General features: G+C 49.1%; 1 protein-coding gene across 3 annotated transcripts in view; it reads left to right on the top strand.

Annotated features, from left to right (window-relative positions):
- Nucleotides 1-2,276: 2,276 nt before the first annotated feature.
- Nucleotides 2,277-22,108, top strand: part of ZC3H18 (zinc finger CCCH-type containing 18) — a 61,242-nt gene continuing 41,410 nt past the window's right edge. Inside the window, exons 1-4 of one of the 3 annotated variants that reach the window (XM_036119866.2) lie at nt 2,277-2,457; nt 9,706-10,304; nt 18,738-18,822; nt 19,452-19,520. In XM_036119866.2, coding sequence (XP_035975759.1) covers nt 9,720-10,304; nt 18,738-18,822; nt 19,452-19,520 — 739 coding nt within the window. In that variant the 5' untranslated portion in view covers nt 2,277-2,457; nt 9,706-9,719. Of the gene's footprint in view, nt 2,458-4,197; nt 4,649-9,705; nt 10,305-18,737; nt 18,823-19,451; nt 19,521-22,108 lie in introns of those variants that run through there. The other 2 variants (XM_036119867.2, XM_036119865.2) reach the window with 2 other exon arrangements.

Genomic DNA, 22,108 nt, shown 5'->3' with positions numbered 1-22,108 from the left:
CCCCGCGCGCACGTGAGGATGGTGGGTGGAGAAAAGGGAGGGTAGCTGGAAATTCCTTTAGGAGGTAGAACCCTGCACAGAGTCTGGCCCTCTCCCTCTCCCACAGAGTCCTCTGCCTTCCTCCCCAGCCCTCGCTCCTTCCCCCCTCCCACCTCCTCTCACTCCTTGCTCCCATCCTGCATTGCCCCCCCACCATGTCTGCCTTTTCTTTCCTTTTTTTAAGTAATAGCTTTGGGGGCACCTGGGTGGCTCAGTTGGTTAGGTGTCTGCTTTTGGCTCAGGTCACGATCCCAGAGTCCTGGGATCAAGCCCTAGTCGGGCTCTCTGCTCAGCGGGGAGCCTGCTTCTCCCACTCCCCCTGCCCGTGCTCGCTGTCGCTATCTCTGTCTCTCTCTCTCAAATAAGTAAATAAAATCTTTTTTAAAAATGAAAAAATAATAGCTTTGTTAGGGTATAATTCATATGCCATAAAATTCACCCTTTTCTAGTACCCAATTCAGTGGTTTGTAGTATGTGCCATCACCACTAATTCCAGAACATTTCTCTTACCCTAAAAGAAGCTTTGTTCCCAGTAGCGGCCACTCCCCATTCCACCTCCTCCGGCCCCTGGCGACCACTCTCTACTTTCTGACTTGATGAATTTGCCCCTTCTGGATGTTTCATGGACACGGAATGTATTAGTCAGCTCGGGCTGCCAAAACAAAATACCACAGACTGGGCAGCTTAACAGAAATTTATTTGTCACCGTTCTGGAGGCTGGAAGTCCAAGGACGAGGTACTGGTGTGGTCAGGTTCTGGCGAAAGCCCTCCTCCAGGGAAGCAGGCACCACCTTCTTGTGCCCTCATGTGGCGTGGCGGGGCGGGGGGAGAGCAAGAACTCTGTGCTATCTCTTCTGATAAAGACTTCATTCCTTTATATGACTAATATTCTATTGAATGGATAGACCATATTTATCTATCATCAGTTGATGAACATGTGGGTTGTTTCCCCTTTGTGGCGATTGTGAATAAATCTGCTGCCCATTTCCGTTGGCACACAGGTGTCTGTGTGCATATTTCATTTCTCTTGGGTTAGCTACCCGAGCGTCACTGCTGGGTCGTATGGGAACTCTCTGCATGCCCCCCTTTCTTCCCTTGCTCGTTTGTTCAGATAACACAGGGCAAACGTCTAGGCGTTCATGCCACTTCACAGTCCGCCAGACACTTACATACGTGGCCCAACGGTGGCAGGCGGCCCCAAGGAGGAGCTCTCTTTACTGTTTACTGCAGGCTTTCTGGAGGAGGAAGATGGGCTGAGGGAAGTCCCGCTCTGCTCAGCATCTCCTAAAACCCTTCATTACACCCAGAACCAGCTACATAATTTGCAGTGTCCAGTGCAAAATGAAAACCGGGGCCCCTTGTTCACAAATGATTAAGAACCCAGCCCAGGACCTTCCTCTTTAAAATGGAATAGTGCACTCAGTGCGTGGGGCGTGCCACTCTTGATCTCGGGGCTGTGAGCTCAAGCCCCACATCAGGGGTAGAGATTACTTAAAAATAGTATCTTAAAAAAAACACAAACGTGCTGTTTGATCCCCTGCAGGGTGGCTCCACGCTGAGGGGCTGTGCGCAGCTGGTACGCTGCCCAAAGGCTCGCAAGACCACGTGACGTCCTTCCGCTCGCAGAAAGCTGATCACATTTAGGAAGACGCAGAGCTGTTTATTCCCACGGAAATAGTGAAAATTGTCTCTGATACTGAATCTTAGTATCTACAATATGATTGATTTTTTTGTTGAGCTGATTATTTTTAAGAGAGCGGGAATGGTTAAAAATCTGAAGCTTTGATATTTAAACTCAATACTCAAAAATGATTAATTTGTGTTGAGTTGAGTATACTCAACAGAGCGTAAGCGATTTAGTCCGACGGAAATAGCTGAACACGTCCAGGCTTTGAGGTTTAAACTCAGTATCCGAAAAGTGAGTAACTTTGGGTCAGGTGCCTACGCTCCACTGGGCGGGAGCTCTCGGGCCGGCGGGAGGAGGTAGGATTTCCGGCTCCGGGGGCGAAACCACCTGCGCGGCTCGGCCCGCCCTCCCGCAGGCGTGGTCAGGCGGCCGGCGGCGCGCGGGCTCGGAGACACGCCCCGGGGCGGGGCCTCCGGCGGCGCTTGCGCCGTGGCGGGCTCGGGCGGGCGCGCGCCGCGGGGGCGGGGCCGCGCGGAGGCGGCCGCGCGGAGGCCGGAAGGAAGCGGGCGGAGGGCGGGGCGAGCGAGGGAAGCCCGCCGGCCCGCAGGACGAGCGTCGCGGCCTGATGACGTCGCACAATGGCCGGCCCCCGCGGGTAGTGGAGCCCGTTTGTTCCGCCCGCGTCGCGCCTCAAGCCGGAGCCTGTGAGGAGCGGAAGGGCCGAGGGACGTCTTCCCCGCGCCGCCCCGACGCCAGCGGAGCCGTGGCCCCCTCCCCGCCCTCGCGCTGAGGTAGGTGGTGGCGGCGGCGGCGGGGAGGCCGGGCCCGCTGGGAGGAGGCCGAGGCGGCCGGGCGGGGAGCGTGGCGGCGGCGCGGAGCCGAGGCCCGGGAGCCCCGGCGCCGCCGCCTCCGGGGAGCGCTCCGGGCTGTGTCCCCGGCCGAGCGTGGCTCTCGGGTCCTGGGAAGGGGTCGCGGAAACAGGCACGATCCCGCGTTCGGTCCGCGGCTTGCCGGCCCGGGGAGCCCTGGAACCTACTTGGAGCCCGAACTCCCCGCGGCTGCCTCTGCGCCCCGCGGTGGAGTCCATTCTCCCGAAGCTGTCATTTCTCTTCCGGGACATTCGCGTGGCACATGTTTGCCGCCCACGGCGGGGGTGGGGGGGGAGGCAGGCAGGTTCGCCCTCCAGAGGAGACCAGCCCGGACTGGGGACGGGCTCTTCGGAACTTTGAGCTCTCTGGAGCTTCCCGGAACTTGCTCCCTCAGCTTCAGTGTGCACAGGTTGGATGTATTGGCTGTGCCCCAATTCGCGCTCCACTCTTAGGCATAAACTTCCTTGCTCCTTTAGGATCCCGAAGGGTGCCGAGTCCTTTGGATAAACTAACTGTAGCTATCATGCTGGGGGAGCCTAAGACTTCACTTCCAGCCTTGCTTCTGCTAAAAGTTAAGTTTTCTCGAATACTTTATGACAGCGCATTTGCCGTGTAGAGTGGTTGATCATTTTAAGAGAGCTCTGTTCAGCAAGCGCTTTTGCAAGAGTAGGTCAGTGTTCGATCCGTTTGGGGAAAATGGAAGAAGAGAGTGTTTGGCATCTGTACTACTTCCTGGGGGCAGAGCAGTGTCTCATCACGTCTTCTCTGAGACTCACTTCTCTCCTGTTGCTCGTGGAGTGGAGTTGGAGTCTTTGCCTGAGGATTTTACTAGTCTGAGCACATGTGTGTCCCAAAGGCTGGAACTCCTCTCTGGTTTTGGGTGGGGAATTCCCAAATGGTGTAAGAAAGCTTTGTGGAATCATTCCAGAGAGCCAACAGGTAAGCGGTGACCTTGCTCATGTATAAGAAGGTTTTTTACTTTTTCACAGCTACAGATCATCTCAAGGTGAGTGCTTCTTTCCTGAGGAGTTTTGGTGGTCAAGTTTAGTCAGTTTGGGGGTGGTGTCTGTCATCTACTTTGACGTCCTTCCTTTAGATGTTGTAAATCTGTGAAGTTATGAATCAGAATTTTTAACCAGATGTACCAGAACTTGAGCATTCAAATAGGGATTGCTCTATTAAAAGTTGTTATCTTAAAAGGTTATGCTTGTATTTCATTGCTGCTCCTTTGCCAGAACCGCCTTATAACTTCTGTTTTGGCGGTGAATATATGTCATAGGAGAAAACTGGTCTCATTCAGTAGTCGTACCCTGTGTTTAACCACAAATCATCTTACCTGGCTTGGTAGCTCACCTCATGTACCAGACCAGGCTCTGAATGGTCTCCTGTGACCTCTCAAAGTGACTTACCTTGAGGGGAGGAATACCTGCTGCTACTAGAGCACCAGGAAAGAACTTGCATGTTCTAAAGGTCACTCAAACAGAGAAGTTCCCAAAATGCTCTGCATTTTAGCATTGCCATTGGAATCAGTGTGCAGCCTTCCAGCGTGGCTGCTGGGAGGTGAGGCAGCCCCCTGCAGGTCTGAACTCTGGTGTAGTCTTCTAAAAACGGGGCCCTTATTTCCAGTTTCTTCCTGGTATGCAACAGGTAGTTTCTCAAGTAACAAGATTTTGTCATTTATTCAACAAGCATTTATCGAGCATCGTCTGCCAAAGGCAGTGTGCAGTGGAAACACAGTGATGGGACACTTGTCATTCAGTTCTCTGGGCAAGTTCACCATCTTATGGGTCAAAGAACCGAAGAGGTAGTGCTAAACTTTGCCAAGAATCCTCAATTACAAGGTGATTGTGTGAGAAGAACAACTGAGTAAAAACTCTGAACCGGGAGTTGGTGAAGATGTGACAAGAGGACCCTCCATGGCCTTGTCTGCATTTGATAGGCTGCGTGTTCTTCCTAGCACCTGACCTAAAGTGTGCACCCAGGTGGTTGCCAGATTGAATTCATCTCAAAACAGGACGTAGATGCCCAGTGAGACCATGAACCTGCCCAGCCCAGGGCCTGGAACACAAACCATCTTCTGACCCCCATTGACACTTCTCTTCTGTGCAGCAAGGTGTGGCTCAGGTTGTTTCTAATAGGTAGATTCTTTGGCACATTTTTCTCTCCAAGGTGCTCACCTGTGTGCAGCCTCATACTGTTAAATCCCAAGGGGTTCCATAGGTAAAGAAAAGATGTGACTCCTCAGGAAATTGTCAGGGCCTCCTAAGGGCGATTGTGTGTCCCAGTGTGCCTAGGACAGCTTCTCTTCATGCCTGTTGTAATTATTTTTTGTTTGGTTTGTTTTGGGTTGTTTTTTTTTTTTTTTTTTTAAGATTTTATTTATTTATTTGTCAGAGAGAGAGAGGGAGAGAACACAAGCAGGGGGAGCGGCAGGCGGAGGGAGAAGTAGGCTCCCCGCTGAGCAAGGAGTCCGATGTGGGACTCCATCCCAGGACCCTGGGGTCATGATCTGAGCTGAAGGCAGATGCTTAACCGACTGAGCCACCCAGGTGTCCCACCTGTTGGAATTGTTAATAGTGCCCCCTTTTCAGTCTCAGACGTGACCCAATTTAGACAAATTACATGGGACACTGCTGTTTGCTGAGCTTGGGAAACACAGAGGTGAGTCTGAACCCTTTTATTCAGGTACTTCATGGAGGGGAGGGGTCTGCCAACAGACTTTGCAGACAAATAGTTGTGGACAGCGTGGTAAGTGTGGATATGTACTAGAATAACATATACTAAGCACAAGTGTTCTCAATTTGAGAGCGGTCGGTAAGCCTCGGGATTTTGAACTCCCTAAAGTGGAAGATAAATTGCATACATTCAGGTTTTTCTAGGGAGATGAGCCATCCCATCCCCTTCATCAGGATTCTCAAATCAATCCATGCTCCCCTAAGGCTAAGCACCACTACCCTAGAGCACTAGGCCGCCCTCCTAGTAGCAGGTGCGCCCAGGACCTTTCGCCCTGCCACCTTCTGGTCATCTCTGAAAACTGCCTTTGAGAGTCAGGAAGTTAGTTATCTTGGTGTCCTTGAAATGTTGAAGTGATGTGCAAAATTTAAACTGTGGGGGGATGTACTCAGTTAGTACTTCTTAAAATTACTTTCCCTGCCACGATACACCAGCCTCTCGGGATCGTGATTTCAGTCAGCATTTCCCGTGGCGTCAGTATAAGGGTGTGCATCTTTGGGGTTTTTCTTGGATTCATGTTTAGTTTACATGCGTAAGATTCAAACTTTAGGCAAGTTTAAAATAAATGACTAGTGTCACAAGTTGGACCTCCATATGTTAATAACCATTTTAACTAATAGACTATATAAATGGTATGTTAACTTTTCTGTGTACATGAGAATGTTTTTGTTTCTAGAGGGCCTAAGATAGAAGTGTAGATGGATCAGCACAAAACTTTAGAAGAGAGAAAAGAAAAACAGACAAAATCTACTGGTTCAGTAGAAGTCCCCAGTATGTGTGGGTTCTGTTCCAAAAAAGAGTTTATAAAATTAGTTTGGAACTCAGGTCCTGTTTTCCTGTAGAAACAATGGCAAAAAGAGGGGGTGGGCTCCTCTGCAGGTTGCACCAGCTCATTTCATGCATAGTGCGGGGCTCTGTAATTGACTCCACACCCTAGAAGCAGCTCTGATTCGCAGTCCCAGGATACCCGCTCAGTGGCCATGTGGCCTAGGTCCCCTTATCTGTGACAGGGAACGTGGCTTATTTGGAAGGCTGACGTGAAGGATTGGTCAGGTACCTGACACAGAGGGGTCATCTCTTAGCAGATGGTGGTGGCTGTCAGCTTTATTGCAGACATCCTTGCAATGATAGAGTCTCCCATTGAGTAGAGAGCTGTTTGTCAAATGAAACCATGAATGAATTAATCAAGTGCGCCCAGAGACTGGAAATGCGTCTGACAGGGGTCATAGGGGAGTCTGGTTCTTAGAAGTTGAGGATTACCTTTACTCGTCCTCTCGCTAATTCAGTTTAAATTCAGATATGTGGAACCTCTGCCAGGCATGTTATCAGGCTTACCTAATTGTTGCAACAGCCTTGTGAAGTGGATACTGTTGTCCCCGTGTTTCAGGTGAAGAGACAGACTGAGGTGTGGCAAGGTACGTAGTTGGCCCAGGATCCTGAAGCTAGGAAGCAGAGGGGCTGGGGTTCAGCTCTAACGCAGAGCCCACACTGTTGCACTGTCTCTGTGCCCCATAAAACTGCAGCACACCAAGGGGTAAACTGCCCACTGGCCTGGCCCGCTTTTTGCATTGGTTCGGGTATTTGAAGTTAGGTACTCTTTTTCTTCCATTTCTTACTCTAGGATTTGATTTCAGTTTCCCAGAATATAAAAAGCAGTTTGGATCTAATCATAACAGTGAAACCAAAGTGCAAACCTGTTTGCATCTGGGCCCCAAAAAGGGCTTTTACCAGGCTATGAGAGTTTGTGGCTGTGAGCAGGGTAGGATGTTGGGAGGCCAGTAGCAGACTTGGGTCTTTTCTGCAGCTTATCAGTTGCAGATTTTTAAACTAGTTTGACATATAATTTTATTTTATTTTATTTTATTTTAAAGATTTTATTTATTTATTAGAGAGAGAGAGAGAGCACATGAGAGGGGGGAGGGTCAGAGGGAGAAGGAGACTCCCTGCTGAGCAGGGAGCCCGATGTGGGACTCGATCCTGGGACTCCAGGATCATGACCTGAGCCGAAGGCAGTCGCTTAACCAACTGAGCCACCCAGGCGCCCTGACATATAATTTTAGATAACATTTGATTGATTTAAGTAAGAAGTCATTTTGTTTCCAGGGTTGCCATTGGATTATAAAATGTGAGAATCAGAATTTGTTGGGGTGGCGCCTGGGTGGCTCAGTCAGTTGAGCATCAGACTCTTGGTTTCAGCTCAGGTCATGATCTCAGGGTCTTGAGATCAAGCCCCGCATCAGGCTCCACACGGGAGCCTGCTTAAGATTCTCTGCCTCTCTCTGCCCCTCCCCCCTTAAAAAAAAAAAGAATTTGTTGGGTTTCAAGTAGGATGTCTGAGGCTCAGTAACCAGCTCCATGTGACTGGCTGCCCACGGCGTACAGGTCTAGATTCAGCAGCTGGGGAGATGAAAGTCACTGCCCTCCTGTGAAGAAGATTTCTTATATACAGTGTGATAAAAACTGAGCAAAGATGGGCATAGGACTCATGCACAAAGGAAAACCTTACTATTCAGTAAGGAAGGGGAAGGGGCCCTGAGTGGCTGCTTAACCCCCCTCCTTTCAGGCCCTGTCTGCGACAGCTGAGAGCAAAAAGCCCTTAGCTTTCGGGCACCTTGCTTATCTTTACTGTGGGTGGTAGGTATGCTGTGCACAGGGACAGGCTCTGCCCTGTGGGGCGTAGGGCTCTACTTGATTTTCAACAGAGTCCATTGTTTGTGGACTTTTTTTTTGAGAGAGAGAGAGCACGCATGAGCGGGGGTGGGGTGGGGGGCGACAGATGGAGAGGGAGAATCTTAGGCAGACTCCGTGCTGAGTGCAGAGCTTGAGCCCAATGCCAGGCTCGATCTCACAACCCTGAGATCACGACCTGAGCCGAAACCAAGAGTTGGACGCTTAACTGCCTGAGCCACTCAGGCGCCCCCTGAGGACTGACTTTTTAAAAATTCTCCCAATAGTCCTACCTCTGGATAGTGCAGTTGGGAAGACTGAAAAGTGAATCATTTTCAAGACTGTGGCTGTGAATGGATTGATTGGTTTGTAGATTTCTTTTGCTGACCATTTAGTTGATTTATAAAGTGGTGAATTTTAAGTGATTTGTCTTAATGTGTACTCAATTATAATAATTTCCATTAACTGCAAAAAAAAAAGTATTTTTAATTGTAGGTTCAGATACCATCTCTTGGTATGTGCATCTTTAAACACAGGTTCTCCTTTCAAAAGTATAAACTTGAAAGATACATGTTTAGTTTTTAGTTCTATAAATGCATAAAATAATTCTTTATATTTAAAGTATGTAATTATATGTGTGTGTTTCCAGATCTTGCTGAGATACCAAGCTGCATAATTGTGACATACATTATTTTAAATTAAAATTTTGAAGAATCAAGTAAACACTGAGCATTTCACTGTTCCTCTTATTTCAAACTAGTTCGGCAGTGACTTGCTCCGGGCTGCATTGGTGGACGCTCTTTGGGGTTGGTTTAGTGCACGTATACTCCTGTCCCACTCTATGCAATTTACATTTAAAACAAAGGGAACAATGGCCTGTCATTGGGCATGGAGGTGGGAAAACGAAAAAATGTCCACTTTATGATTATGTCTAGCTTAGTAAAAATAGAAGAAAAAATCCTCTAAAATGACGGTCTTTTTACATAGGAAACTACTCAGATACATAAAATTTTCTGCCAGAGGTCTTTTCCATGACATACTGTGTTAGAATGACGGTTCTCCACTGTTCTGTGAGATAATCACAGCATGCATGGATGAACGCCACTTTCTGAGCATCTGCTGGTGGCCCCCGACATACAGATCTGTGAGAAGGCCCAAAGTCTGCATTTTCAAAGATCATCCCGAGTGATTCTGATGGGGCAGTCGCGGCCACACTTGGAGAAGTGCATTCAGGAACAGGACATAGCCCATGACCTGGGGACAAGGCCGGCCAGGGTTTCTGCTCCAGACCCTTGAGGGCGGCTCCAGGAAAAATAGCAGCGTGCCTTTAATTTGGTTGCCTCATTCCATAATGCAACTTTTCTGGAATTTTAAAAATAATTTAAGAATCCAGAAAGCTGTCCCTTGCGATGCGTATCTTATTGCTCACTCTCTGTTTACCTGCCGGGTTGTGCTTGTGACAGAAGGAGTATTCCAGGTCTCTGCCAGAGAGCTGCAGATGTGAGGCACTTAGACACAGCTTAGGGACTACGTGCGGCCTTGTGGAGGTACTGTGTGCAGGGCCCGCCAGCGTTCTTCCTGCTGGAACAGCCGGCAGCAGTGGTCTGTGGAGTGGAGTCTGGGGTTTGGAGGAGCTTTGTGGGGCCAAGAGAGGTGCAGGTCCTGGTCCCTCCTGCAGGTCGGGAATGAGAATGGGGCCAAGAAAACCAGGCCAAGATTGACTTTCTGCTTTGCTCACTGCTGTGCATCTGTGTTCTCTTTCTTTTGCAGAACTGTGGGTACCGATGGATGTGGCCGAGAGCCCTGAACGGGACCCTCGCTCTCCAGAGGACGAAGAAGAGGAGCAGCAGGGGCTCTCGGACGATGACATTCTGAGGGAGAGTGGGTCTGATCAGGATTTAGACGGAGCTGGGGGGAGGGCTTCTGATTTGGAGGATGAAGACAATGCCGCCCCGGGACTGAGCCAGGAGGAGGAGGAGAGTCACTCTGACGAGGAGGACCAGGACCAGGAGTCCGAGGCTCAGGATCTGAGCAGGGGCCCCACGAGCCCCCCGCATGTGGAGGAGGGGGACGGAGGGGAAGAAGAGCACACAAGCGACCTGAGGGACGAAGCCTCGTCGGTCACCAGGGACCTGGATGAGCATGAGTTAGACTATGATGAGGAGGTCCCTGAGGAGCCGGCCCCCGCTGGGCAGGAGGACGAGGCCGAGAAGGCTGGCGCCGAGGATGATGAGGAGAAGGGAGAAGGAGCTCCTGGGGACGAGGGGGCTACAGGCGTTCACAGTGTGGAAGACAAGGAGCCCCTGGAGACCGCCAAGGAGAAAAACAAGGAGGATGATGATGGGGAGCTCGACGATGGGGAGCTGGACGTGAGTGCCTGGGCTGCCAGGGCTGGTGGGGGGATGGGGGGGGGGTAGTGAGTCAAGGAGACAGGACACATGAGGGCTGGGAAGTCAGGACTGTTCTGGGAGCAGTCACTATGGTAATTAGGGAGTGCCAAAAACCAAGAAGGAGGAATAGGCTAGATTCAGAAAACTTGGTTCTACCACTTGGTAGCTGGCAGAAGTCTGTGGACCCTCCCCTTTCTGCTGCTTCTGGGTGGAGTGTATTAAAATGCTTAACCCCGATTTTGTTTACTTGAGCTCTAGGTTTGTGTAACAATTAAAAAGATCATTTCTCCCTTTCTTTTTGCAATCTTTAAATAATACTTGAGGTCACATTCTACTAAAACTATCGTGGATTTTCAGTTCCTGTTAAGTTCTTGAGACTGATGAGCTCCAGAAGCTTCCTTCGAGTTTTGTCTGTTCTTCCAGGTTATCTTTGTCCCTGAGCCCGTCCTCTGGCAAGGGTGCTGGCTGGGCCAAGCATCTTTGGAGGTGTCCCTGAAAAGACCCTTAGGAATGGATCATAGGGGGTTGTGCCTCCAAACACCTCAGCCTTTGATCAAGCCATCACACTTTGTTATAATTTATTTAAATACTCTGACTTAAAGGTTACAGAGAAGGTAACGCTAACATATCCTCTCAGACACGGATAGGTTGGGTTTTTATGATGCATAACCCTATTGAAAGGACTTTAATCATGATCTGTGTTTCTTTTTTTTTTTTTAAAGATTTTATTTATTTATTTGACAGAGAGAGAGAGCGAGAGCAGGAACACAAGCAGGGGGAGTGGGAGAGGGAGAAGCAGGCTTCCCGCCGAGCAGGGAGCCCGATGTGGGACTCGATCCCAGGACCCTGGGATCATGACCTGAGCCGAAGGCAGACACTTAACGACTGAGCCACCCAGGCGCCCATGATCTGTGTTTCTTTTAAGTTTTTTATTTTAATTCCAGGATAGTTAACATACAGTGTAGTACTAGTTTCGGGTGTACAATGTAGTGATTCAACACTTCCATACATCATCCAGTGCTCCTCAAGACAAGTGCACCCCTTCATCCCCATCCCGTTTCCCCCAGCCCCCCATCAGGGTGTTCTCTATAGTTACGAGTCTGTTTCTTGGTTTGTCTCTCTCTCTTTCTCCCTTTGCTCATTTGTTTTGTTTCCTAAATTCCACGTATGAGTGAGATCATGTGGTATTTGTCTTTTTCTGACTGATTTATTTCACTTAGCATCATACTCTCTAGCTCCATCCATGTTGTTGCAAATTGCAAGATTTCATTCTTTTTTACGGATGAGTAGTATTCCATGGTGTGCCTACACCGCATCTTCATTATCCATCATTTATTGATGTACACTTGGGCTGTTTCCATATCTTGGCTATTATAAATGTTGCAGTAAATGTAGGGGTGCATGTATCCCTTTGAATTAGTATTTTGTATTTTGGGGGTTAATGCCCAGTAATGCATTTGCTGGATTATAGGTTAGTTCTGTTTTTAACCTTTTGAGGACCCTCCATACTGTTTTCCAGAGTGGCTGCACCAGCTTGCACCCCCACCAACAGTGTAGGAGGGTTCCCCTTTCTCTGCATCCTCACCAACATCTGTCGTTTCCTGACTTGCTAATTTTAGCCATTCTGACAGGTGTGATGTGGTATCTCATTCTGGATTTGATTTGCATTTCCCTGATGGTGAGTGATATTGAGCATCTTTTCATGTGTCCGTTGGGTATTTGTAGGTTTTCTTTGGAGAAATGTCTGTTCATGTCTTCTGCCCATTTTTAAATTGGATTATTTGTTTTTTTGTTATTGAGTTTTATAATTTCTTTATATGTTTTAGATACTAACCCTTTATTGGATATGTCATTGGCAGATATCTTCTCCCATTCCATAGGTTGCCTCTTAGTTTTGTCATGCAAAAGCTTTTTATCTTGATAAAGTCCCAGTAGTTCATTTTTGCTTGTTTCCCTTGCCTCTGGAGACATATATAGAAAAATGTTGCTACAACCGATGCTAGAGAAAGTACTGCGTGTGCTCTTCTTTAGGATTTTTATTGGTTCAGGTCTCACATTTAGGTCTTTAATCCATTTTGAGTTTGTTTTTTGTATATAGTGTAAGACAGTGTTCCAGTTTCATTCTTTTGCATGTTACTGTCCAGTTTTCCCAACACCATTTGTTGAAGAGACTTTTCCCCATTGCATATTCTTACCTCTTTAGTAATCATGATTTTTTAAAATATTTATTTATGTATTAGAGAGAGAGTGCTTGCTTGTGGTGGGGGCAGGGGAGAGACAGTCCTAAGTAGACTCCCCACTGAGCACGGAGCCCTACGTGGGGCTTGATCTCGAAACCAAGAGTCAACCAACTGTGCCACCCAGGCACTCCTTTTGTAATCATGATCTTTAAAAAATTGAGTTTTGGGGATGGGGGGAGCCCGAAGTCCTGCTGAGTAATACTTTTACTCAAAGGAGTTGAGAGAGGGAAAGAGCACATTGAAATAATCAGGGGTTTTTTAAGTACCCCAGGGAAGGAGATGCTGCCTGTCCGGGAGTCATGGCAGTGAAAGGTGTGTGGAATAGGTTCACAAATGTTTTGGGTTGGAGGAGGGAAAAGGTTGATAGTGAAGTACTTAGCCATTGGTTCATGGTAAGCACCACACTTCTTAGTTGGCTGCTGGTACATATGTGCTCAGTCCATTTCAAACCGTGGTGGTGGGGCGTGGCTATGCCTGGTAAATTTATAGGGTTTTAAACATTGCTTATCTAACTTTGGTTCACAAGAACAGAACTTTGGTGGGGGGGGCGGGTATGTGGTTACAAGCTTAGAATTTTAGATCTTTTATCTTTCACAACTAAGTTAATAATTTTTGCTTGCTATTTTATTTGAAAGGGTATTGTTGGGCCATGATTATGCAGGTGTCCTTAGGTTTTCCAGCTATGCTTCCCTTCGTTTTGGAAAATGTACCTCTACCACGGGGTTACCAAAGGGAAGAGATGCTGTGAAACTCAAGTTCATCAGTTTGGGTGAAATTTTAGGCAAAAGATGAAGTTGTTGGTTGAGATTGCCTGTGAATGTGGTTTCTCAACGTCATAGAGTGAAAAGCATGGCTTTGTTGTGTCCCAAGAAAATGAGGAGGGGGCTCCGATTACCAGGATGCTATGGCCCTAGGGTCCTTGGCGGCCTGTTTCCCATTCAGAGAGGATCAGTTGTGAGTTCTTGCTTCAACTGTTGAATAAGTCTTAGGGGGAAATTCAGCTCCTTTCCTACCTTTCCATGGTCATATAGGGTCAGGTGTCTCCCTAGAGGTCCTGGAGAACCCTGCTGTCCTCACACCAGCGGGCTAGCCACTACTTAGATGTAGTCGTGTGGGACCTTGGGTTGAACTGAGCCAGCCCTGGAAAATGCCCGTTGTCTAGAAATTGGCTGGTTCCCTAGAAAAAGCATGTGGAATAAAAATCTAGTTTGTCTTTCTTGTCCCCTCAGATCCTACCATTGGTTGGCTGGCTGGTTGGCTGGCTGGCTTTGCTGTCCATCACACCTTCTTGTGAGGGGCCCCCAGCCTAGTTGGAAACAGTGCTGCTGAGGAGACCTGAGTACAGCTTCATTCATCCATGCAGAACCAGTCTCCCCACGCCGCAGAGGGTGCCTCTGGGTCACAGCCCCTCTGGGCCCTGGGGCGTGCCAGGGTCATTGTACTGTTACCAGAGTGACCGGGCAGAGCAGGACCCGTTACCCGCCTTGGAGACAGGCAGACCTCAACGAGGGGGAGGGCGGGGCGCTGTGGATGTGACTCGGACCCTCCAGGAGCTTCTCTGCCGAACTCTGCTCTGGGCCCTGCCGGCTGCACTCCCAGTTGCCCCCCGCCCCCTGGCTGTCAGAGGTCTGCGCTTGCGTCTGGGAACAGCCTGCTCTCGCCAGGCCTTTGGCTTGATCCCCTTTAGTGAATCCCTGCAAAGTAGCCTCTGGCCTCATGGAAAGTATACATCCCAGAGGGCTTTTTGGCTTTCAAGTCCGCTCATCAAAAGTGTACCTGGATGCGTTATGAGGAGGAAATGTGCAGTTTGGCTTACACCTCAAAAATATGCATTCACTGATGTCCCTGAGAGTTCCTGTGCCCAGCAGGCTCCCTGGGACCCAGAGCACCCCCCTCCACCCCCCTGTTGCCTGCCTCCTCTCTGCAGCTTCCCGGCCCTGAATTGCCCGACAGCTGAGTGAAGAGTCTAAAAAGCCAAGTGTTTTCTCCTCTGTCATGAGACATTGTCCTGCCTTTTTTCTCACTTTTAGATTTTGGGTCACTGGGACAGGTGACCTGATATGCGGTGGGGTCACACCCACCCTCCCCAACTTTTCTGCCCTCTTGGTAGTTTTCCGATGGTGACATCAATTTGGGCAATAAACCCTTAAAATTCTTTTGTCTAAACCACACAATTTGTGACTAAGACCTTGAATGACCTTTATATATGTTTGGTGTGCTGCCAAAATACCCTTCCGGTACAAATACCTTTCTGCAGGTACCGCTTTGCGGTGGCTTGTAGGGGTGGGGTTTTGCACACAGCATGGGCCAACTATTTATGGCACCTTGGCTTGTTTGTGGAGTGGGGGCCGAGTGTCCCTGACATCCAAGCCCCAGGGAGCCTCAGTTAATCCATAGTCTCTCACCTGTTCTGGAAGCCACACTTAACAGCAGACTCACCTGTGGCTTGGTTTCTGCCTCTGCATCTCTCAGAAGAGTGGGTGGAGCCCGCCGACACCAACTCCTACCGTGTGAAGGTCTTCCTTTCTCCTGCAGCTGCTGGGTCTCGCCAGAGCCATTCCTTCCGTCCGGGTTTGAGGACCACTCAGATACGTATTTGTGGGTCTTTGATTTTGACTTTCCCGACTCGCGTCCTCCCGTCTCTGGTGTGTATCCTTCCCTTTGTGTCGTGGGTGCTATCCCGTGTTTAGACCCACCAGTTTGCTTCTGGCCAGACCACAGGGCCTCTCCCTGTCTTCCACTCTCTACTGTCTCTGCCTGCAGCCACATGATCAGGTGATCTGAAAGAATCCACGTGCATTACGCACTCACCATGATAGCCACCAACAACTGAGCGGTGTGAATTTGACTTCAGAATCCCCTTTTTTGATCTGTGTTTGCATGAAACTCTGCAAGGTTTAACAACTTATTTTAATTTTTCATCAGTTGAAAAGCCATCATACTAAATGGTTCGTTGAAAATTTCGGGATATTGTATTGCCGAGTGATTTATTGATCTTGTTTGTTTTTTAATTAAAGGGGAGACCATAAACCCAGCATAGCACCAGGGACAGCTGTCTGTCTCCATCCTAGCAGGTGTGGGGCCTGGGGGGCAGTGGCCAGTGGGCGTTCTCCGGGTGGATGTTCTATCGCGGGTGCTTTACCGTGCGTTGCTAGGTCTGTTACAGAGCGTTTTCAGCAGCTGCACAGAACTCCTTTATATGGCTCATATGACTGCTCACCAGTCTGAAGATGGGTGGGTGGTTCTCCTTTGTGCTCTGCCAAGTATTAAAAGTCACAGCTTTGCAGAAATACCTCTTTAAATCTGATCTAGTGCACTTGCTGTGAGTCCTGACTGCAGACCTGCTCTCCTCACCTCAACTCCTGTGCCTGAATTTCCAAGTGAAGCAGAGAAATTTGAATGGGTTGTAACCTTTCATAAGAGTTTGTTTTCCTAATGGCCATGAAGAATCTGCTCTCCATTTGAGCTATGTAAACACCACAGGAAGGTGTTAGCATAGTGATCATCACTGTGAGGACAGTTGTAAAAAGAAGATGCTAAGGACCAGAGGATAGCGGTGCTCTGTCCCTCGCATGAAGGAAACATTTCCTCTGAGACGTAAGGAAATTATCCTGTTTGGGAAGTGGGGGGGTGGTGCTGGTGTTCAAAGGGGACACACTTCAGTTAGAAGATGAGTACGTTTGGGGACCTAAAAAAGTCCTTGAATAAATTATTTAATCTTTTTCAAAGAAAATAAATCATCTTTTGGTTCTTAAAGGATATAATTTTCCAGCATTTGTTCTTTTCAGTATATAAAATGCCTTTTTTTTTTTGAGATTTATTTATTAGCGCACGTGTGCGCAGCAGGGAGCAGCAGAGGGATGGGGGAGAGAGTCTCTAGCAGGCTCCATGCTGAGCACGGACCCCAACACGGGACTCATTCTCACAACCCTGAGACCATGACCTAAGCCGAAACCAACACTTGGACACTTAACCAACTGTGCCGCCCAGGCGACCCTAAGGTGCTTTTTTTTTTTTTTTTTTTTTTAAAGATTTTATTTATTTATTTGACAGAGAGAGACATAGCAAGAGCAGGAACACAAGCAGGGGGAGTGGGAGAGGGAGAAGCAGGCTTCCCGCAGAGCAGGGAGCCCGATGTGGGACTCGATCCCAGGACCCCGGGACCATGACCTGAGCCGAAGGCAGACGGTTAACGACTGAGCCACCCAGGCGCCCTAAAATGCTTTTTTAATAAGTAAATATTTTCAAGGCAGAAATGATACAAATACCTAAGCTTTAAAAATATGTCATCGTAAACCCAGGGTTTGACTTCAGTATTTTTTCCTTCAACAAGTGCTTACCATTGGCTACAAGCCCAGTGCTGTGCTTGTACGTGCCACAGTCCGGCCTGGTAGAGCTCCCATTCAGTCGGGCAGAGCTGCGGTGGCCATGACCTGTGCTGCCAGAACCCGTCGCGAAGGGAGCTGGGGGGGCCCTGAGGAAGGAGACTCGCCTGTCATCTGAAAATGAGATGAGCCGCATGGTAACAGAAGTGGAGAAGGAAGAAGGCGGGCTGGGGTCGGAAAGGTCACTGTGTGTGGGCAGTCAGGAGAGAGTGGGGTGGCACCAGGTAGGAAGTGGCTCCCAGACCAGGTGGGACTGGGCAGTACTTTGGATGAGGGTGATGCTGCAGGAGAGGGTGAGATGCTCCAATGACCCCCACACCCTGCCCTGTGTGACCCCTTGGGTTGACTGCCCTGGAACAGGCTAGGACACAGGGGCAATGAGGAGCTCCATCTTGGACCTCCCACCAGAGAGGTCAGCAGGGTGGCTGCATACTTGCTCTGGGCTGCAGGTGACCCCTGGGGCTGGGGTCTGAACTGAAGGGCCCAGGTGGGTGTCTCTGCAGGTCAGTGGTGACTGAGGCCCTAGGGTAGTGGGGGCTGGACAGGGCACAGAGCAGTAGTCCGGATCACGGCTGTCCTTTGGAATCCCTGAGGGTGAGACCCACCCAGGCTTTGGTATTTTCAAAGCCCCTGCATCATGTTAAAGCTTGACAGCCAAGGTTAGGAGCTCTGGACTGCGAAGAGAAGGGCCTGGGTCTGAGTCTGACCTCCCTCTTCCCCAGCCCTAGACTTTTAGAGGACGTTGGTGTTTAATTTTTTCTTTTTTTTAAGGAGCCACTTTGAAATATACCAGAACATTTTGTTCTTTCTTTTTTTTTTTTTTTTGTAGGATTTTGTTTATTTGAGTGAGAGAGAGAGACACAGAGCACAAGCAGGGGAAGGGGCAGAGGGAGAGCCAGAAGCAGGCTCCCCGCCGAGCAAGGAGCCTGACTTGGGGCTCGATCCCAGGACCCTGGGATCATGACCTGAGCTGAAGGGCAGACGCTTCACCGACGGAGCCACCCAGGCACCCTAGTGTGTTTAGTTTTTGTTTTTGTTTTTAAGATTTTATTTATTTGAGAGAGGGAGAAACAGACTCCCCACTGAGCAGAGAGCCCAACAGGCGACTTGATGGATCCCAGGACCCTGAGATCATGACCCAAGCTGAAGGCAGACACTTAAACCGACTGAGCCACCCAGGCACCCCACGGCATTTAGTTTTAAGAACATAAAATATTTTGGGGCACCTGGGTGGCTTGGTTGGTTAAGTGTCCAACTCTTGATTTTGGCTCAGGTCATGATCTCACAGGGGGCTCTGCACTCAGTGAGGAGTCTGCTTGGGACTCTCTCTCCCTCTGTCCCTCCCCCCCTGCATGCACTCTCTCTCTCTCTCTGTCTCTCTAAAATAAATAAAAATAAATCTTTGAAAAGGAGCATAAATATTTTGTTCTATAAATATTGTTTAAACATAGGAAGTATTAAAAACCTGAAGTGTAACCATTTTCTGCCCGGCATTGCTAATAAGGGAAATATGGTGAAACCCTGCTTTGTACCTTCCTTACCTACTTCACAGGGTGTTCTTACTTGGTGTTCCTGTGTAATGCCTGGGTCTTAGAAGCGAGCCATTGTGTTGGCTGAGGAATCCAAGGTTGGGAAAACGTACGTGAATTGCTGAGCAGCGAAGACACGAGCCTTATGAAAATGTCCTTTCTGGTCTGGGGAAGCCATGCCTGTTGGTAGCTGCCCCTCCCACCTCCTCTTCCTTGTTACAGTGATTCCCTCTCAAGTCCTCTTGTCCTTTGTTTCAGGATGATGATCTGGAGGAGGGTGAAGTAAAGGACCCCAGTGACAGGAAGGTGAGGCCTCGTCCCACCTGCCGATTCTTCATGAAAGGTAATTGAGGGGCCGTGTGTGGCCTTGGCTTTCCCCGGGACTGTGGTGGTGGTTCAGCCCTGGAGCTGAGCAAGGCTGTTCTTGGGGCCAGACCGCGACCATTAGTGGTGGTGGTGGCGTCGATGTTTTGGGGGTCTTTGCCTCGCTTGACTGACTTGGAGGGGGCCAGCCTCGCCATTTTCACACTTGGGGTTCCAAGCCCAGCTGTTTCTAGCAGAACCGTAGCTTTAACATTCCCTTGCCGTCAGGCCAGATGGCCCAGGCGCCAGTGCAGACGTTTTCCCACCTCTGTAAGGAAAGTTGCCACTTGTTTGCTAAATGTGTCAAAGTACACCCTTCATTTGGAGTGGAGGGGCTCTGAGTGCAGCAAGGTCGCTCCCTCTGGGAAGGTGAATGGTGAGAACCAAGTGGCTGTCACGGAGCGGGGCCAGCCCGCACATGGCAGCAGGAACGCTGGTCTGTACGGGTTTCTGAGCCGTGTGACAGTAGTAGGCCCACGTACTCCTTGCCCGGGTAGGAGAGGTTTGTGTCTGTCCTAGGCTCGCTCTGGCCCTGGGTGCCCTTGCTCGCTGGCCCAGCCTGCGCGTACGGTCTGAATTTCACCAGAGCTTCCTGTACTTCTTTTCCAGATGTGACAGCCTTATCCACTCCTCTTCCACCAATATCACATTCCATACCATTCAGAGGCCAGGTTCAAGGTACAAAGTATACGATATTCACTCTCTGCTCCGGAGGCCAGACTTCTTTCTCCTGGATCCAGAATTCTGATGTGAAGCCAGAAGGAAGGGGGAGGCTCTGAGGGGCAGAGAGCAGTCGTGGACCTCAGTTCTTAGAGGCACTTGATGAGGCTCACGGGAGCTTTGTGGATGGCACGGGGAGGGGGGGACAGTAGGGGACGGTGGAGTCCCATCTTCCTGAGAGGCCGGGCTCTGCCCTTGAGTGGCCCCTGAAGGACCCTCTCCCTACACCCAACATGACGTGGTGCAGAGGGTGCATGGGGACCGAGGAGCCAGTGTGCTCAGGACCCAGGTCAGCTCCCTCCTCAGGGCGAGGGCTCCTGGCCTGTGCCGTTTACATGCAGACATGGCTTCTGCCAAGTGGAAACTCATTGGAGGTAGACGTGTGTGTGGTGAGCTCCACTGTGCAGCCTTGTGCATTCTGCTTTCAGGAGGGTGGCTGCCAGTGATGTCGTGGGCAGCATGGTCCCCCTGAGAATGCAGAGAAGTGTGTGGTATGTTTTAGGAAGTCAGTTCTTAACTGTTCTTTAAAAGTTTTGGTATTTGAGGGGCGCCTGGGTGGCTCAGTCAGTTAAGTGTCTGACTCTTGAACTTGGCTCAGGTCTCGATCTCAGGGTCCTGAATTCAAAGTGCACATTGGAGCTCAGCGTGGAGCCTACTTAAAATAAGTTTTGGTATTTGAAATATTAATATTTCAGAAAATTTTAACTTAAGCAGAAGATCTCTTTTCCATAATTATGTGGGCATAAATGATGTCAATCCACCATTGAAATTTCTAGATTAAAGAGGAGGAGACCAATACGTACACGTATACGTAGATGTATGTGCACTGTTGTCACACTGTGTGGTTCAGAATCCTGGCCAGCCCGTCGGGACTAGCCGGGCCTCCCCTGGCAGGAGGCAGTGCCTTCCATCCGCGCCACGGAGATTCCCATCCAGGTGCGCGGGGTCACAGCACTGAAGTTATTTCCAGAATTTAGCAACAGAAGCACACAGACAAGTGAAGTTATTGCTGGGACTGCAGATCAGCATCCTCGGGAGATGCCTCGTGGGCAAGGACTGGGCACCATCTCCAGGGACCCCATGGTCCCCAGGGCCACATCGCAGTAGGAGGGAGGTCCCCTCCACAGTCCAACGAAATGCTCAGCTTGGGTTTCAGAGACAAAGGCCAGTGGGCAGGGCTTTCTGCAGAGAAATCTGAGGCTAGTGGCAACCGGCCCTCTTTGCAACTTGATTGGGCATAATCAATAACTTGTTTCAGACTTTGCTTTCAAGTATATATTTACCTTTTCTGCCCATACTTCCTTGTTTATTCCTCGGAGTGGTGTGATACAGTACAGAAAGAAATCGTTGATTCTTTGGGTGTTCTAGAACTTATCTCTTGCTTCTTAGAGTTTTTGGGTGAAAATGTTTTTGCTTACCTTTAGTTTATAAGCTTGGTATTAATTTGAGATGAGTCCATGTAATTTCCATTTATTAGCAAGAGAAGTCACTTTAAAAATAAAATGGAGTTTGTTGCATTTGATGAGATGTGGAGAAATGGAACCTTCACACTGCTGGTGGGAGCACGAAATGGTGCCACTGCTGGAAACCAGTGTGGCGGCCCGGAGAACGGGCAAGGGTAGAACTCTCCGGTGATCCGATCCGATCACTTATGCTTCTAGGTCTCTACCCACGAGAAAGGAAAACGTACGTCCTCACAAAAACTTGTACATAAATGTTCATAAAAGCAGTGTTCAAAATAGCCAACAGGTGCAAACAACCCAATGTCCGTCAGTTCATAAATGGTTACACACAGTGCGGGTTGTCGGCACAGTGGGATGTTACACCTCCATGAAGCAAGTGAAGTGCTGACCCCACAGCACGGATGAACCTTGACGGCATTCTGCTGAGTAAAGAAGCCAGACGCAAAAGGCCCCCTCTTGTGCATTTTCATCTATACGAACCATCCAGCATGGATCCATAGAGGCAGGAACTGGGTTGGTCATTGTCTAGGCCGCAGAGCCTGGGCAGGGAGGGAGGGAGTGGGAGCGGGCGGTGGGGGTGACGGCCAAGGAGTGCGGGGCTCCCTTCTAGGGTGACGGTTGCGTACCTTCTGCATACATACTAAAACTCACTAAATTCTGCACTGTAGTTTGGGGTATTTTATGGTATGTGATTTCTATCTTAATTTGAAAATTCTTCCTAAGAAAATTTGTTAGTTCTATTTCTATTAAAAGATTTCTGCAGATTAATCATTAATTGCCCAAATGGATACATTGGCATTTGTGACCACTGACAATGAAATGTACTTAGAAATAAAAATGGAAACATTTTTTTAAAGGTTTTATCTATTTGACAGAGAGCGATCATAAGCAGGGGGAGCTGCAGGCAGAGGGAGAGGGAGAAGCCGACTCCCCACAGAGCAGGAAGCCCGACTCGGGACTCAATCCCAGGACCCTGAGATCATGACCTGAGCTGAAGGCAGACACTTAAAACCAGCTGAGCCACGCAGGTGCCCCAAATGGAAACATTTTTAAGCACCAGTGTTTTGTTGATGGTATATTTTT

Source organism: Halichoerus grypus, chromosome 15 (genome assembly GCF_964656455.1).
Source record: "Halichoerus grypus chromosome 15, mHalGry1.hap1.1, whole genome shotgun sequence".
Taxonomy (NCBI): Eukaryota; Metazoa; Chordata; class Mammalia; order Carnivora; family Phocidae; genus Halichoerus; species Halichoerus grypus.
The sequence above is the reverse complement of the archived record's forward strand: the minus strand, read 5'-3'. Positions and strand labels throughout refer to the sequence as shown.